The sequence below is a fragment of the Patiria miniata genome, unplaced genomic scaffold (genome assembly GCF_015706575.1).
Source record: "Patiria miniata isolate m_02_andy unplaced genomic scaffold, ASM1570657v1 HiC_scaffold_7, whole genome shotgun sequence".
NCBI classification, from domain to species: Eukaryota; Metazoa; Echinodermata; class Asteroidea; order Valvatida; family Asterinidae; genus Patiria; species Patiria miniata.
This window is the reverse complement of record NW_024037074.1, coordinates 14,584,529-14,603,638: the sequence shown is the minus strand read 5'-3', so window position 1 is coordinate 14,603,638 and position 19,110 is coordinate 14,584,529. Positions and strand designations below refer to the sequence as shown.

Genomic DNA, 19,110 nt, shown 5'->3' with positions numbered 1-19,110 from the left:
TTGGTAAAGAATCGATGGAAACTCTCGAGATCTCGGGAGATCTAGAGCCATTACGGGAGCCTCACGAGAAAAAAATATAGGACAACACATAATTAAAGCCAATAATTGTCTCGGTTCGATGATTCATTTTGGCATACAGTAAACAAAATAATGACGGAAACCCTGTGACATCATTTTTTTAGTTAGTTGGACGTGTATTTTAGTCAGATAATTAATGCTCATGAGAAAAGTCCATTGACGCATTATAAAACAACGACATGCACTTTGTATCAGCCTGATTATGACGATGTCAGGCTCATTAAGGTTCGAAAGTCAAATCGAAACATTTGCACACTTCTGTTGTTCTCAATGTTTGGCATGTATATCAACTGTCATGCATCCACATTAGCGGATCCGGACGGGGGATAAGCGGATCCGCTCGGGGTATCCCCCGTCAATACACCTCGTCAATAATTGTTTTGATAAAAAGTTTAATAAGAATTTAGGCAAACAGAAATACCATCAGCTTTAAACTGTTCATGATAAAGAAACTAATGATTTTCTGCTTGTGCTGAGGTTTCTGTTGTAAAGTTTGTTCCAGTCATGAGATGAAATTGATCACATGATTACGATATTTTGCCAGAACATGTAAGTTTTTACATTTATATGTTATTATGTTTATTTAGAAAGTAAACAAAATAGTTGAAAAAAATTATATCGTGTACAAATCGCCCATTAATGGGTGATTTACCAATTAGGCTCCCCCGATTTTCGGGTTTTTTTCCCACGGCTGGTGACTTTTCTTTGTTGCCCACCCAAATTATCTCTTTGCCCCTCCCTTGCCATGCACCCCCCTCCATGTTTTAAAGTCTGGCACCAACCAAATAGGGACACTTCTCATTGTGTGATGATTTCGTATTTTTGTTAAAATATTATTTTTTTAAGGCAATAAAAGAACGAAGGTTAAAAAATACTTTAGCTCGATATGACTGTGTCGAATCGTTATTTTGATAATTGCAATCGACCTGTGTAACCATTGCGGCGCAGTGAACCATACCAATCATCAGGCCGCCACACTTGTTGGAGCCTCAATCGTGTCAATAGTTCAGTTTATAATATAAATTACTGTAAATTAATATCTATCATGACAACGTGTGACCATGCAGCTCTTCGCACTAATGAATTCATTGAATTTGAAAATGATGTCAAAGAACAAAATAAATAATTTACACGAACAAAAGAAATTCAGGAATTCTTGCTTGTTGTTCGTTCGAACTATATAGTCTATTATTCACCACAGACAGGCCACAATTTGTGTGTGTGCAGAAATCTATATTTTCTGTGCATGTTGTATTGTACATAATTCACAAAGGCACTTTAGTTTTAGCAATATTAGCAAAACACAATGTTAAAACGGAAAGATAAGCTTGAGACTTAATCCACCTTATAACTCAAAAGTTGTTTTAACGTTGCTCTTCCGTGGATAGATGTCTGTTTAATTGTCTTTTTTTCCAAGCAAACCAAAAGTTATTTATTTTTAATTTTTAAATAAGACATCTAGCAATCTCATCCAACAACGTTTAATTGCGGACTTAGTGCTTTACACATTTCATATTATATTCGGCATGATAATAATCCAGACACATATTTTTGCGATATGGGCGTAAAAGCAATCAAAAATAAAAGCATATTTTCAGAGGGTTGAAAAATCAAAAAAATATTTTTAGATAAATCCTACCAATTCGTGAGGAGAAAAAAAAACCGAGTATGTTCCAGAGTATGGGTAGAGCACCTTTAAACAAACCTTAGCAAAATATACATTAATCAGATTTAAAACCACCCAAAGTATGGGTCGGATCTTTTCTGAACAAGTTTACATGAATCTACAATCCAAAACATCAAACCTCTTTTGAAAATCATGAATCTTGACTAATACCTATAGATCGAAATTCTAAAATCTAAATGCCTAAATCCGAAACAACATTCCGTTAAGACGTTTTGATAGAGTTGTAAATGAAACTATAATTTTTTCAATCAAATGAAAGATTTTTCCTTCCATTCAAGACGAGTTTTCGAATCGAGAAATTCGTTCTCTGATCAGTAGATTGTCGATGTGTGCACGCAAGGTGTAGTTGATTCGTCAGTGCATCGTGCAGGCTTTCAGCACGTTTCCTCCTACTCGTCATGGAGAAGATAATCCTCTGCCTTGCTCACCAACTGCAAGTGACAACCCAAAAGAGGAAAAATCAAAAACAGGAGGAAATAAATATGAGGAGAATTAAGGAGGGAGGAGGAGGAGGAGGAAAAGGAAACAGAAAGACTATAAATCCAATAAAAAAAACAGAGTCAAATGAAGTAGGCAAGGGCACAATGGAAGAAAAGAAGGCCAATGTTATTAATATATCTCATTTCAGACAGTGTTTTTCTACAAATAAAAAAGTTTACCGTTCCAATTTTTTTGAACGGGTGTTTCTGACCAGCAAATTTGCCATACAAGTTCTGTTAAAGGAAAAGCAATATTATGGATATCCGTTTCAGTTTCATTTTAGCAATACATCTTGAATTGATTCAACACTACAACTCGTTTCGTTTTTTCCCATTGAAAAATCAATAGCGATTGTCTCTTTTATGGCGTTAACCCGCTTTTTTGTGACCTTTTTTTTCTTCAAAATCTAGGTGCATTCAAAGATGCCTGGTGAGAAATACACGGAATGCGTACTAGGGATTTTGTTTTGCTGCTGAACATAAAATTATAATGATATGGGGACAAACAATATATCATTTTTACTTCATCACGCAAGGCTTCTAAATGATATCGAAGCTGAAGATGAAGTGAAGCTGGCAACAAAATGTGTTGCATTGGAGAATGCCTCCAATTGCATTTGAAACCCTTACGGAAGAAATTACCCACTATTGTATAACATAATTTGTGTGTACACTGAGTTAGCGGATGTGTTTTTTTCCTTATCAAGCAATAGTGCAATACACGGGTCAGCAGGTTGCAGATGCAGCGCCTTGATATAAATTGAGTGTCTTGCAAGATGCCTGAGATATTTGTCGGCAGCTGATGCTTGGGGAGTGAAGAAGGGGTGTCCAAACTGCCTCTGGTTGTGAGTGAATCAAGCAACATTGATACGGAGGGGTTTGCACGAGGGAAAGCCACAAAATCGATGCCCGATGAATTTAATTAACAGGCTAAGACGCAGGAATTGTCAAGCTCTGTGCTTTTAAGGAAGTAGTCTTTTTATCTTCACTGTATCCCAAGAAAGGTGAAGGGTCAAAGCTGGATTCCAAGTTGGCTTATCTGATTGGATCAGTGCACTACGTCCTTCAAATTTATTGTGGAAATATGTCAGTCGTTTGATTTTTGTGGGTAAATAATACAAGGGCGGAAGCTTTAGAATGGTGAATACTCCTCTTTGGCTACAGCGCAGTGTAGAATTTGTACATACTCAGTTAGTGTATTGACTTGTATTCTGAATAATAGTGGCAATGTTTTAAGAAGTTGAGGACTCGGTGTCGTATGGAGGAATTATACAGAATCGATTGACAATCGACAATTTTTCAAAATTACAGCGACAAGAATGCGAAATTAGAGCTATTCAGTTTATACAATTCCTTCCCCCGCCTTTTGTTTGAGAGGGGATGTTTTGTGTCAGGAGGTGTCGTTTGCCTCGCCTGCTTCGCGGGGGAGGCGGCTTCGTAGGCGAACGCCCACTAAGGAGGATCATTCAAGAAGGGAACTCGATGTAATCAAGGGCGGATCGGGGGGGGGGAGCCAACGGGGGCCATTGCCCCGCCCCCCCTCCAAACCCCCAAAAGAACCCAATTTTTAAAGGCAGGCTCTGCGTACGACACCATCTTGTCCTCAAAAATAGTTTATCAAAGTGGTCAGAAATTGCCTCAGATCGCACCACAGAAATCTAGAATACCAAAAAATTTCGGGGCTTTTTAGCGGCCCTTTAAGCCCCTGTCACACTTGTCCGAATCTATAATTCCGTTCATAAACCGATCTGAAATATTATTAATTCGGACACGTTCGGAGAGAAATGTCAAAAACCAGCCAGAAATGAAAATACACCGATCATAATCCGGTCTTATTCCGGATCTAATAAGTTGCTATTCCGATTGCAATCCGTTTATATTCAGAACCTCTCCGATCATCACCGGACATGCCTAATAAACTCATTGATCTCAAGACCGACCGCTTTCCGAGCATTCCGTTTATATTCGGTGCGTCCTTTTTTTGATCGGCATTACAATGGTATGGGTTCGGAATGAACTCTGAATACATACGGTTATCGATCGGAATCGGAGGCCTGTTCCGTACTCTTCCGTACCTATTCCGCATTGCAACGAATGGCAACGAATGAGTACAGTGTGTATTCCGTGCATTCCGTGCATATTCCGTGTGTATACCGGATACCGTCCGTATTGAGGTTGCCGCGACAATTCGGAGAAATGACTAAACAGGTTCAATAATTTCTCCGAGTTCCTCAGTGCATCACCGAACGTACACGAGTATATAGCGTTGGAAAACCGAGGAAAACCGAGGGAAACCCGTTTGAGTTCAGTTCAAACCGATTAAACACCGAATCCACAATGTTTTACTCGGAACATGAACGGAGTGACGATTCGGACAAGTGTGACAGGGGCTTTAGCGGGCCCCGAACCCCACGCCGTAATTTTTTGGACCCACTTTTTGGGGGACCAAACATTGTTTGGCCCCCAAAACAAATTGAGTTCTGCATCCGCCCTTGAATACAATAGGTAGGATATATGTTAATGTGCACTCCTTTCATTGTTTAAACATTTTTTTGGACAGTCAAGGTTACTCCATCATAAAAAATAACAGAGATGTACTATATTCATTGCATGGTTATGTATGCACAACTTGCCAACTTGCGAAGATAACTCGATATAAATGTGAGAAAAAATTAATTTGATTTGTAAAAAGTGGTGACAATCAAACTGACAATAAACACTGTCATTTCACTGAGATACACGTAGCACTCGACTACGGGTTTCCATCTTCGATGCTTTTGGAGTCGTAGAGATATTTTTCTCTCTAAAAGAAACAACGGATTTGAATTCAAGGACTAAAAACACACAGGAATGAGGCGTTTGCATGTACGAGAGTTACCTGACGGTAAAAATCAGTCCACATATATTTCATATTTTAAGGACTTCCTATTCTTCAAGCCTTTACCGCGGTCCCATGTTTTTAACCCCCCCCCCCCCCCCCAAGAAAAAAAAAGATTTTCGATTCATGTACCCCAATTTTTATTTTTACTACTCGAGAAAAACTTTACATTTTATTAAACCGATCTTATAACGTTTTATTCTTAGGGTAACTCAACAAGGGAGTAGGGTTGTTTTTCAAATGTATTACTTTGTGGAAAGAAATTTTAAAAATGTAGTTTGGGTAAGAACCACAGTCTTTGCATTTACTTTTGCCATCCTGTAGTTTTTGTTTTGTTATTTTGTTTTGGTAAACGTGTTGTTTATTTCGTCTTTGGTTATTTTAAGAATTACGAAAGATTGTTATGATGTAACGCCTTGTGCTGAAAAGAGAGACGAATTTATAATTAAAAACAGAAATGCAATAAAACGCTGGATGTCACAGCACAACGTGCGTCAAGCTTTTATCAAATTTCCGTCTATCAAACTGATGCTACGAAAGAGCGTGGGTGAAAATATTTAGCAAGCAAAACATTCACCCCAAAGTTAGGTCAATCCTTTTGTAGTTATCTTGTGATTATTGTGTTGATCTATGAGTGGTCTGGGCAAGTCAGGCGAAATGTGGCCCCAACGCTCCATCTAGAGTCAGCTAGTTAACAAGCCGTAGGCCTGTTGTGCTGCATCAGCCATGCATGCAGCTATCAAACAATACCAAATGGATTTCTACTCTGTACATAATTTGCAATAATCGTTGATCATGCCAAGTGCATGCGTGTATTTAAACGAAGAAACATACTTGAGCAAGGTTATATTATAATTTTTGTATCATGAATTATTTGTTTTACTGACATTTTTCATCAGTAAAATTATATATTATTAATCAATGATACAATATTCATAAGGTATTTTGTGAAATTTTGTTATGTTCTTAATTCAAGCAGTTCCATATCCTTCCAAATAGGATGGGATTTTGTGAAAGTTTTTTATGTAATGTCCCTATTTTTCTGCCCATTGTTTTGCTCAGAGAAACCTTGGAATCCTCACTATACGCAATAAAGCAGTAGGCCCTACAGTATACATTTTGTACTTTAAAAAGGAACATGTAAGCCGATGTACTGCATCGGCATAACAAGGGCCCAATTTGAAGGGGGGGGGGCTTGAGGAGCCTAAATTTCTAGAGGGCTCTCCATGGGTTTGGTCGTAGTTTAAAATATAAAAAGATGAGAGCTTACCCAGTCCAGTTTGGCATAGCAGGACGGAGGAACTGCACGATAAATGTCCAACATTCCACACGATTCTGGTTCCCGCTTTTGAATCTGAAGAAAATCGGCCCAATAACGAAAATATCAATCACAACCAGAGGTAAAAACAAAAAATGTCTCTATTTTTGGTTATGCTTATGCTATTTAAACGCCTTTATGAGACTTGGTCAACTTAGCCCACAAGACGATGTACAAGGACGGCTACAAAAGCCTTAGAATAACCTCACATTGATTCTCAAAGTACAATTGGAACTTGTAAGAAAATTAATGCTAAGTCGATTTCTTGACTGGTTGGCAGAGTAGTGTATTTTATTGTAGATGACAATTCGAGTAGACATACAGTCAAGAGCTCGTTTAAGTAAATCGGCAGGTAATAGTTTGGTATTAGACATTGGTCGAATATTGAAGAGATCTATACAAATTACAAAACAAAATATTGTGACGTCAGAATGCAAGACCTCGAGTGATGATAATTTGCAATGAACTGATAAAAATAATATAGGATTTCCTCCAGAATTAATAGGATGAAATGCAAACTAGATATGGGTCGATGATCCACTAACAAGACAATCTTAGCAGCCCCAGAGCGATGATTTAGAATGTCTATTCACTGGAAGTCTTTTTATGCATTACAATTGGCAGGATTTGACCATTCATTGCGGAGTGAACCTATTCGATAGCACTGCCCGGCTATCTTCATCAGTCTACAACCACATTAAGTGACAGTCAGTCAGTTAGTCAGTCAGTCAGTCAGTGCGATAGGTACAAACGTGACACTCGGCTGGCCTTCTGGGACCAGCCAATAGACCATTATCTTGTGTCGGCCATCTTGATTTTTTAACACACAAATTAACGTAACCAAAGCGAGGCTGGAAGGAAAAATAGTCTGGTTCCTTTTTGCACAGAAAACATAATTCAGTACGTTTATTTGATACAGGGAACATGGCTGAAATGGTGTCAGCATGATAAAGGTATATAAGCCTCAGCTTACCTGATCTTGAATATAGGCAGCGAAGTCTGGATACCTGGGCAAAGTACGCTTGCCCACCACTCCAACTGCAATAAAACACGTGAGTTTAGAATTACCGAGGATATCTATCTCCATTATGCTCTGACGGGTATTCCCCTCGGAGGAAAGTAGACCATTGCCACAATGGCCTTTTGAAACCACGGTAAGTGAAGTGCCTTTGGGCAATACAAATACAAGAACGGCGCATGCCGCGGATACACCCCTCTATTAGACACTTTTAAGTCCATGTTTTGCGGTACTCTAACTCTCAAAAAAATATTTACAACAAAGGCCCTTTTCATAGGCCATTATGTCTGCTTTGTCATGAGATTTCTTCTTCAGGTATATGGCTAAAAATAAAAGTACACTGATCTATATGAAGATTCCAGAACGCAGCATAATTTACATTTAAATTTACGTTTTCATTTCTCTTCATTATTTTGATAATTAATGTCAATACTCACGTGAACCACCACATACTTCTTGGCACCGGGCATTGTTGCAAGTATCGCACCCTGGAGTTAAAAACAAAATGTGATTATAAATACCTCACCTCCGTAAATCAAACGGGTGACAAGGGCAACATGTTTCCTCTGTATTTTTCTCTCTTTTTTTGGTTATACATTCCGTGAACAACCCTTAATTAATCAACTCTGGATAAAGCAAACAACTGAAGTCACAGACTTGGTTTCTGCAATTACTTAGTCCTCACAGAACACTACATAGACACGAAAGATCTGGATATTAAATTAAACATATCTTAATAACGGTAAAATCGTCTTTAATGGCTCGCCAAAAAAATCTTTATAAAAAACAGTAAATCATGCAGTTTATAAATTAATGCACTATTCAATACAACTATATTCTCTCTAGGGGACGATTTTTAATTTTTCTGAGCAACAAGTCAAACAATGTTTTCCTTCACTGAATTTGACAATTTCATTTCTTTGAAAAAAAAGGACGGAGTTTTCTCTCTAGGAAATAACAATCAGCGAACTGTCGATTTCTAAGTCGTTTACTTACTGTGTGCTGCACTTATTGATGTTATCAGAGCCAGACACATCATGACAGCCAAAATACCGTAAGACAATCTGCTGCACGCCATTGGAATGTCCTCCCCAAGGCTGGGCACAAGTCCTCCCGTAAACGTAATGGAAATTATCCGAGCCTCGTTATTATCAAAGAGACAGAAAGGGAAACAGCAGAGAAGTTTTCATAAACTTGAAAATATCTTGTCTGGCGGACAAAATTCAGTAATTTCTTGAGTGGGTATGCGCCGAATGGCTGGCGAGATCTATGCAGCCAGTGGCAGGCGTGGACGCACCCAGGCGAAATAAACGACGGACCGAACAACTTATCTCCGATTGTGATTGGTTTAAATATAAACACTCCCAGCACGGCACAAGATGTGTGCAGGTTGGCCCACTGGAGGATGACTAATTGATTGATGGCAGGTATGACGAATAATAGCTGGAGAAATGTCACTCCTAGCCTGTGATAGTAGATCGTTTTGTTTTCCCTCTTCTCTGATGATGATATGGAATTAGTGGATTCCCAAGCTTGGCTGCTAAACCAATACGCTGCGGGTGTGCATGGCATGGCTCCCGACACTTCAACGCGTATATTCTGCGTGGGACCAAATTTCTCTTGAAATGATCACTAAGATACAACGGCGCATGCGCATGACCCAAACAAAATTTCTGAAGGATAAGACTTTTTTTTTTCTAGAACTGTTCTTTCTTCCCAAATCTCACTGAGGCCGAGTGTAAGTCTGAGGGCTCGACTGCACTCAGGGCAGGGTTTGTATTTTGCGCGTTATTTTCTACTAAATCTGATGAATTATTAATTAATAATAAGTTCCCCTAAATCTTTCAAAAACAAGTTATAATAATACCTGAATAAATAATGTCCGCTCATGGGCGTCGCGAGGGGTGGGGGTAAGGAGGAATTGCGCCCCCCCCCCTCCCTGGAAAAGGGAAAACAATAGAAAAGAGATGTGAAGCCATAATTGCCGTTAATTTAATTGGGGGAAGGTTGTTAGGGCAAATGTTCCCCTGCCCACGCTTGAAAAAATGATAAATTGAGAATATGTAGAAAAAGTTAAGGAATTTTTGGGGGAAATGTGCTTTGCCCCCGGAAAAAAATCCTGACGACGCCCATGGTTCCGCTACTTCAATTGTAGGCCCTATGTATTACCATTCAATGTAGCCCAGACACATGGGCAATAAAATACACTTTTGTTATTACAACAGGTTTCTCTTCATTGTTATTGAACGGCCTCTTCTCGTAAAAAATAAACAAAACAAAAAACGTTCCTTTTAGAGTCGTAATTGAGCGGTTCTCGCTTCCCCAACAGAAAATCGTTAATGTTTTGAAAAGTTAAGAAAAAGACATTCAATAATAACAAAAATCTTCTTCGGAGTAATTTGAGATAAACGGTGAAATGATAAATCTTCCTTTTGTAAATTTTCAAAACAAAGATTTATACATTTTAAAAAGCGACTTTTTGTGCCGAGCGGATCACACGCGCCGTACTTTACATTTCGAACTGTATATACACAATTAACTGCAAGTGAAACATTGCTTTGGTTAAACAATTAACATCTGGTTTCCTGTCGTTGTTTTCCTGATGTTTATTGACTTCCGTCTGGCGAGCCTGCCCTTGCAATTTGAAAAAAAACATGTCTTGGTTTCCGGTGAAAATACGACGCTCATTAATTACTTATTTTGCGAGCTAATTAAAAAAAAAGGCACGTTTACCACAATTGTTCTGTGAATCGGCATCAGTCATCCGAAACGAAAAACCATTAGACACGATTCCGACTCGGCGATATTTAGCAGAATTGGTATATACCGATGTTTTTAAGCGTTCCGCTAGATGTCGACTCTGACAGTATACAGCCAAGGACAGAGTGGTCATGGTAGCTTTTTTTATTGTTCGTTGCCATGGCTACCCACCAGTTTTTTTATCAATTACATGTATATTCATTCAGGATTACTAAATGTTATATGTACGTCTTTTGAATATTCTCTACTCATGAAATTAAAATCGCATCGAAAATAAGCGAAACAATTTTACTACATGTACCATAAAATCGCGGGTGCATCGTTTGTAATCTTTATTTTGTTCGGTTACATCGAGAAATAAATATCAGGATACATAGAAATCGCATGCAAATATGTGTGTGCATGTGCAATGGCAAAAACGTCAGATGACTCCACAAACATTATTCATGATTGCCTGAAAACATCATCTGAAAATTCGGATTTTATTGTTTTGGAATAATATTTTTGCCTCAAGCGTCGCATTTGATGGCATTAAATAAATGATATATTTTTTTTTCAGGAAAATGAAATGGATACTTTGTTATCCCTTTTCTAAATGTCAAAGTATGAAAAACCCACTGTGCTGAATTTAAAACCAGCCTGAAAATATTCAGTTATGATGGCTTGCAGGTACAATTGTGAAACAAATACTTTAATGCGGTATGTGGGAATTTCGACAGGGAGAATTTCGGATTTATATCAACACATAATAAGCTTTAAATAACGAAAGAAAACCTTCCAATTCAAGCCATGTGAATAATGAAATACGAATTCAGGGAAATCGTAGAAGGGCATGCAAGATGTAAATAAAATCTTTTGTTTCTTTTTCCGACGCGTCCGGGTGTTTTTTTTTTTCATTTTCTTCAACCACATTGTCAATCTGCTCTGAATTAAGAATCAGATGGGTTGTCGAAAACGACCGTCTATATATCAATGCAAATGACACTGGGGTCGAGTTTGAATTACAGCAATTGAAAATGCACAGTGTAAGTCAACCTCGGACCCTTTTAAACCATTGTATGACTCACGAAGCTAGACAATTCGCGGGAAAATATAAAGCCTCAAACGAGGAGACGTTACTCACACCGACGGCCCGGAACACATGCATTGCAAATTTATTGCAATCCCCCTCTTCTAACGCAATTTACTAGTCACTAAAAGACGAGACTCAGCACCGGCTGTTCAAGTGTACAAATATCCTCGAGTTTAAAGGAATAGTTTAATACCTTTGAATAGTGAGATGAAGGTATATTCAACTAAGGAGTACAGTTCAAGACAACGATTGTTTAAATTGATATCGTCTCTATTTTAAGACAGGGACCTTTCATCAAAACTGTCAAAAGACATTGTCATTGAGCAGTTGCGTTCACTGCCCAAGTTCATCAGCCGACACCTTCTTTTTTATGAAAGGATAGGCCTAGGTGCTTTGAGAAATAACATTAAAATATGGTCATTCTTGTTTGATGTCAGAGAAAAATCAAAATGTAGTATGAGGGATTCTAGACTCGGGTTTCAAATGGTTTTGTTTCATGCGGAATCAGCTGATTGCATGTTATTTAGGCCTATAGTTGATCGGAACGAAAACAAAATGGCAAATTGGAAGACCATCAACGACTCAGACAATTCAGGTAGTGACGGGTTATGATCCCGCCCTGGTCATTTTATTCGTTCAAGTAAAGAATTATTGTCTCAGGGTAAGAAACTAATGCAGTGATATATTCCACCCTATAATCTTCAATCTTTCTCTTTTATTTGGTCAGTTTATGCTTTCGTTGTTTCAGTTTTTTATACATGCATATATGATTTTGTGTGCTGTGTTTCTTGGAAGTGTGGGGGCGTGCCTACATGTTTAGATGTTGCCAGTAGCTGGAACGTACTACGCCGAGTGCTTGAAGATATGAGTCGAGTATTGCAGAAAATCATTTCTGAACGCCAAAAGCAGACCAAGCTGTGTTTACGCAGCGATGCTTATCAAGTATCATATCAACCGTGTTTGTACGTTTTTCGACTTTTCTACGGACTGTGTTTTCAGTCTATTTTTGTATTCTTTAAGAAAGCCCAAACACATGACCACACAAACAGGAGCCTACGTCAAACTGGCACCCAAAAGACATCAAATGAAAACAAAGAAATCCGTGGGTAAAAACATTTGACGTGTTTTTCGAAAGAGACTCAAAGAAAGATTTTGCTTCTATAAGTGACAAGGGTAACAATAATGTTAACATTTTGAGAAAAGGGAAACAAACGATGAACAGACTCCAGCAGGAATCAAAATAATGCACTGCTACAAATTCGAATTTCAAATTCAAATGTAATGACGTGTTGGGAATTACATGATAATCGCTTTCCCTTCAAATATAGAGGTGAAAATCCATGCACATCTTGGAAAGAACCTTAAAATCACATGACTTATTAGGATATGAGGCAGGTGGAGAGACTTGTGTGAAAGGGTTGTGCAGGGCGGGGCGGGGATCGATCAGGGGGTACCAGTATTCCGTTACGATGAAAACTTCTCATAAAAAGTCATAGGTTAAATATATAAATATTAAATTTCAAGTTGTGATTCAAAGAATATGACAAAATAGCAACCAGAAAGTACATGATGCCTTGCCTTTCGCAGAACCCTGATTATTCATGCTTTATTAATTTACAAGATTCGTTGCTCAATCACGACAGTCTGAGTTGGCAGGGAGCCAATTAAAGTGATTAAGAAACATTATCTGAAGTGATAAAGAATATGGGCTTGCTCGATGTTGCATGCAGTCAACGGGGAGTTGCATGATACGTAGTATAGCCACTTGGGAACTGTATCAATTACTTTCTAATTATTTGGAAGGAAATCATCGTTTATGATCCAACTGAACGATAAGGTGTTACTTTCACTAGATTTAATATTGCTGTTTGCAACATGATAACATATAAAAACGGTTCTTTGTGCGATAAGGTTCAATGCATTAATGAATCACAGAACATGGATAATTACTGGACTGAATAATATCGAACGGCAGCTGCCCTTCGTCAGTTTAAAAGAAAAGCCATTCTGTCGAATTTTAAATGGATTTGGATATTTGGCATTATGAATGTACAATTTGTTTACTTAAAGACATGTATCTAAACTTCCATTATTTGTCGTGGGACCTAAAGTTAATTGATAATTTAACTTGTCCGATGAATGTTTTTACAACTGGCATTTTGACTTGAAAGTACATGCAACTTTCTCCACAAAGGCCCCACAAGTCCCAACAAATCTTGAGTAGAAAATATTTTGAATGATTGACAGGTCGTGTACAGACCTTGTTTTCTCTCCATGTGACAAAGAATGTTCTGTAAGTGAGACGGGGATTCGATTTTCCAGCCACGTGTTTAGGGAGGGAATATTTAAATTAATGTATACACCGTAAAAGTGTACCGTCACGTAGAGTCGTCTCCAATAGTGAAGTGTGTCTCGTCCGCCATTTTACCATAGGGTTGAAACCTTTCATAGGAATTGCTTCTCAAATGATTTGCTTCTAACTACTTAAAATTATCATTTTCTCAGACATTAAGAATAAGACCGGGATATGGGACGGTGCTTCGTAGCTGACTGCAGTTATCACTCAGAACAAGATGGAGTCCTTTATTTTTCTATTTTATTAAAAGGATGAAAAAATTATGAAAACGTGGGCACCATTGCGTATCGCTACTTAAGGTCAGTCATCTCCTCGGCCAACGCGTGACCTCGGCGGCGTATGATGTAACCACTTCTGCGGCGTGTTCAATCCTCATTCAGTGTTTAAGGAAGTTAACAGTGATGGTGAACTCAAGTTAAGAGAATCGAGTTAAGAAAAATTTTTGTCTTTATTACATACATCCATGTATTGCCAGTAGGTTAACGAACATGGACGTTCCGGATGTTCCATCATTAGATGCACCACCGATGGGACAAGCACACATTCTTAAAGGGCAGTTTTCTACATTGAAGATTGCCTCAAAAAGAACAATAAACCTTTGTTCTTTTCTTCATACATGGTTGTCCTCAGTCTGAATGTGACAAGTCTACAAAATTTTCCAGACGTCTTGTCATCATTCTGATGGCGTCATTCGAACTGTCGAGCAAAAGAAGACGCACGCGCTGCACAACAGAGAGAAAACGAAACGTGGTCAATGAGTGGAAGGGTTCAATGTAATCCATTGTTGGTTCTCATTATAGAACCAGCGATTTCACGCTTTGTTGTTCCGCCCACAGGCAATTTCTGGCACCTACCGACGGCCACTCTTCCTCGCTATCAATTTGCCCATCTCATTAACATTAACATTAACAATGTAATGTCATTTTGTGCTGAATTTCATTTTCTCTCATTTCACCGTGTACTGAGTCAATCTGAATGTACCGTATTCTCCTCGGAGAAAAGAAACACTTCGAGCAACCCCCATGTGAGCCAATACTTTTATCAACAATCGGAATCAGACTTTTAAAAACAAACAAAATTAACAGAATGTTTATTTTTTTTTTTTTTTTTTTTTAATATATCGACGAATGTTTCTCTTCAAACAGTTGAAATGTATGCCCAGAGAATTAATCCAATCAAATAAAAATGACAAATCTGTTGAGCTATTTAGAAATTGTAATAATGGATTGCTCGTACCTGACAGGTGTTGACTGCTCAGTGTGGGAAGGGGCAGGAATTACAGGCCATGGGGACACCCATCCACCCCGATGTGTAGCCCAAGGTGCGATGGGTGCATCCTATAATCCCCAAGGACAAAAATTTAAAAAAAAAGCGTTCAGAAAGTGACCTATGGGTTCCGGGTAAGTTAAAATATGACGGTCGAGCAAAATCTTCACTGCAAGTGATATATGAACACGACGAATTTTGCAATTCAAACAATCAATCAAGTAGCATGTTTGATTCTTTGGGGGGGGGGGGCGATGTTGACAACTTAATCAATCTTGCTGGGTTTTTGCACAGAAACACGAAGTTTTCAACAATCCTTTCTAACAGATATTAATAACGACTTGCCTGAATGGAAGTGTCCGTGTTTGTATCATTGCATGCCATTTTCTGTACCTAATTTTAAACTGTTTTACTGAGAAAAGGGATCAACAAATCTAAAGATATTGTTTACATTATTAGTGGCCTATCACCATGATACATTTGAATAAAATATTATTTCGTAATAATAATTCTTAAATAGTTGCCCTAGTCCAGCCGTAATCCAGTCCACTATGAGCGATGTCACGCTTCATAGTGTATTGTTAGGCTGCTCTTGAATTTCCTGGGGGGACACCACTGACTAAAATAATAAGAATATGCCAAAGGGAATCTTACAGGTTTCCTTAAACCATTGACAGTATGTGTCGCTACAGGTGGTTTCTCTTACTCGAAATTCACCTGTTTTGTCCTGCAAGAACTTAATGCAGATTTGAATTGAAAGTAGAAATGAGGGCAGGTGGTCCCTAGCCTCGGTTTCGTTTTTGGGCTTCGGTTTATCTGAGACTTTATATTAAAGCCTATAACGTCAAACCAAATGAAAGTACTCCAAACTTTGGCCTACTTCAGTTGCAAGATTTAAAGTGATCCTGAAAACAGAAGAAAATGGAAATAGCGTAAGACGGAGTTCCTTCATTGGTGCCCTTAAATTTCATGAAACGCGCCTTCGAACCTATCAACATTATAAACATCTGTAAACGACAGCTGGCCGACCGACCGACAGACCGACCAACCGACCGACCGACCAACTGACCGACCGACTGTCCTTCCTTTGTGATCCGAGCAGTGCTTTCGTGTAGGATTACCCCATTACGTCAAAAAAATATATAATGAATCCATAGCACGCTCTGAAGAACACATGCAGTAAAAGCCTTCCAGCGGATAGCCACTTTGAATCAACTAAATATAATTTGTGGGGTCTGCGACCAGCTTTAATAGACTTGCTAAGTCCTGTTTTAATCTATAGCCCCCCTCCCAAAAAAAAATCAGGTATGAATTCAATGATCATGTAACCCCAACCCATAACTATAACTAGCAGTCTAGCAGCTGTTGTGTGCAAGAAACGACCATGAATAGATAGCATTGAATTCCTTGTAGATTTATTATGCATGGTGAAATGACGGCAAATTAAATACATCAATTTATATCTGGTGATCTGAAAAACCATTAAGCTGTACTTTATCAAGACACGTTTTGAAGGGATCTCATGCTTATTTAATGATTTTGCGCATGCGGCATCGAAGGACTGAATGGACCAGCAACTGGTGAAATTCTTTACCGGCAATTATTAAATTTCCCCGGAGAGGTTTTCAGCTTCACGCCGGTACGAGCACAGTTCCTGGTTAAAACCACTGGTGAATGGCTGATGAAAAGCAAAGAAAAGGGGAAATGTTTAAACACAAATTCCACTTCAATTATCAAGGTGATGTGACCGTGCATTTATTTTTTTTATTTTCATGATCTTGAGGAGTCGAGGTGAATTGGGGTGAGAAGATGGAGATTAGTTCGTTAAGGGGAGCTGATGCGGTAAAAATCAATAATGCCTTGAAGAGGCTGAGTTTTTAATGTTCAAAGCTTACAAGGGAATTATAGCACTACTCTCACAGAGCTGAAAAGGGACTGGCTAAAATTCCTCTCGATTCTGTGATCAGATAGCAAAAGGGTGGTCAATAAACCTCGGGAAGGCCCAAATGTCACACATAATGAAATGAGATAATTCCATAGATCTTTGGGAATCGGAAGCATTCAAAATTAATTTCCGTTCGGCGCCGCACTTCAAGTAACTGGATGCTGGGCTTCATTTCCTAGTGTGAGAGCCCTGAGGACTATCTTCCAATTAACGGCTCTCGGTATCATGAAGCTTTCACTTCTTCACTGAAAACAGAGACAATTTACGTGTGCACACCCTGTTGATAAGGGCCTGTATTCAACATTGTCTGTTTGTACCAACTTTGCGGCCTATCCAAGGGTGCATGTAATGGCGGCGTTTTTCAGTTCCCCATTGATCTGAACAGATTTTGAATCATTCATGTTCTGGTCAAAGTTTTCGCATGCGCAGAACTCGTGCGCACTGATAATGTTACCAACAATGCTCTACGTTTCCTGCACAATATAGCCGAGACTAGGCGTCATAAGCACCCATTTGTGTTGTATTCATAGGCCTACTAGCACATTGACATGCAAGTGACACGTTGTCAGACTGGGCGCACAGTCAATGGGAATGAGGGGGGGGGGGGCATTGATTACTAACGATGAAACGTCTGTCCAGTTGAGGGAATGAGGGTGCTGTACCTGTAAATGTCCCATCTTATCGACGATACAAAAATTGCATGTGCATCCCCGTATAAACATTCCACACTAATGTTAAATCGCCATACTTCAAGATTCTTTTTAAAATACTCAGAACTCTCACAGGTGTTTACGCAGCACCGAAAGATGATGCTCAACATGTGACCTCTCTTTTTCTTTTCAGTTTTTGGTTGGTTGACCAATTACTTTTTTTGGAGAAATTCTCGCCAAAAGACGACCACTTCTAAAACGACTGATGTTTCCCAAACTGGGAAAGTAGTCAGTTTGAAAAAAAATCCCTCCACAACATGGCTAAATATAGCGCCACATTCGGACCCCATTGCCTCCAAATTGCTCAGAATTGGAAGCCCCAGGTTCAGGCCAGAGGTGCATTGCCATAATTATGTCTTCAATTCCCCATTCCATGGCTCTCAAAACTCTCTAATATAGAATTTGAGTGTATAACTTTTATACATCAGATCGGTGGACGGAGTTTTGACCTAGCCTAATTACTTGGGTGTACCCCCCTTAAAATCTTGATGACATGCACCCGTGCCAGTAGCTAAGCCTGAGGGGGTGCGTAGTGCAGTGGCAGAGTAACGCGCCAAAAGATACCTTCAAAGAGAAATCGAGACGCTGATAGAAGCAAAATCGGGACGGCGAAATCGTCGTCCTTCGGCAAAATCGTGTACCGTCGGCAAATTTGCAGGAATGAAGAGCGCCACCACGATATTGTCTTTGATCGTCCACTTTGAACAGCGCCCCCATAAGAAGATTGTGCCCCCTTCAATCCTGCAGGTATTCTGCAACACTAAATATTTGTAAATTGACAAGCTGAGTATCCAGCCTTAAAATGCAATGTAATTCATCCCAATTTGTTTATGTCTTTGTAACAAAAGAACCGTATCCTCTCCGAGTGATCACAGTTTGCTTTTTCCCAGGTGTGCAGCATTGCTAATATTGGTAGTCGTGACTATCTGGACGTGATCCCCGGCTATATACGGGTGTAAAGCTTTTGACTAGCCCCCCTGGAACAAATTAGACATTGACAAACTGGGAACTGCCAATAGAGGGCCGGATAAAGCATCGTTACGGTATTCCGAACGTTGCCAATTCAAGTTCTTTGTTTAACTTCGTATTATGAAGAGTTCTTTAACTTTTGTGTGCGTTATTTTGTACAATTGCAGTTTCCGAATGTAGGCTATAAATTATGATATACGTCACAACTTTTTGTCGAGATCTGGCTCAATTCCTGACATTCAGTTTATAATAAATTTGTTCAGTCCCAGGCCGGCAATTGACTAAATTTGCTAATTCATTAAATCAAATTTGTGCAACGTTTTGTCTCAACTTTCTCTTGTGTGTTGAGACGGTTTAGTGACGGGACAGATTTTGATAGCATGATCATGAGTGATGGCCATGCTTTAAAAATGAAGTAGCTTTTCGCTTGTATCATCATAGAGATGATTAAACCGCGGATAATTAAAAGATACTTTCTAAATATACCATAAATTACATAATACCATATTGACTGAGCTGTTTTCTTGTGATAAGTAACACACGTTTTTGCTATTTAAGCCAATGTTACCTCTTT

General features: G+C 38.9%; 1 protein-coding gene across 1 annotated transcript; it reads right to left on the bottom strand.

The window, feature by feature from the left end:
- Positions 1-271: 271 nt before the first annotated feature.
- LOC119744483 lies at positions 272-9,017 on the bottom strand. The gene is made up of 5 exons (XM_038220419.1): positions 8,455-9,017; positions 7,896-7,946; positions 7,414-7,478; positions 6,393-6,476; positions 272-2,196 (listed from the first exon to the last, which is right to left on the bottom strand). The coding sequence occupies exons 1-5, from the start codon at positions 8,534-8,536 to the stop codon at positions 2,155-2,157; spliced, it is 324 nt and encodes a 107-aa protein (XP_038076347.1). The 5' UTR covers positions 8,537-9,017; the 3' UTR covers positions 272-2,154.
- Positions 9,018-19,110: the final 10,093 nt, after the last annotated feature.

Coding starts and splice junctions, on each gene's coding strand:
- LOC119744483 (XM_038220419.1), bottom strand. CDS start 8,536: ATGGCGTGCAGCAGATTGTCTTACGGTATTTTGGCTGTCATGATGTGT. Junction 7,479..7,895: donor AGAAGTATGTGGTGGTTCAC/GTGAGTATTGAC, acceptor GTTTTATTGCAG/TTGGAGTGGTGGGCAAGCGT. Junction 6,477..7,413: donor CTGCCTATATTCAAGATCAG/GTAAGCTGAGGC, acceptor GATTTTCTTCAG/ATTCAAAAGCGGGAACCAGA.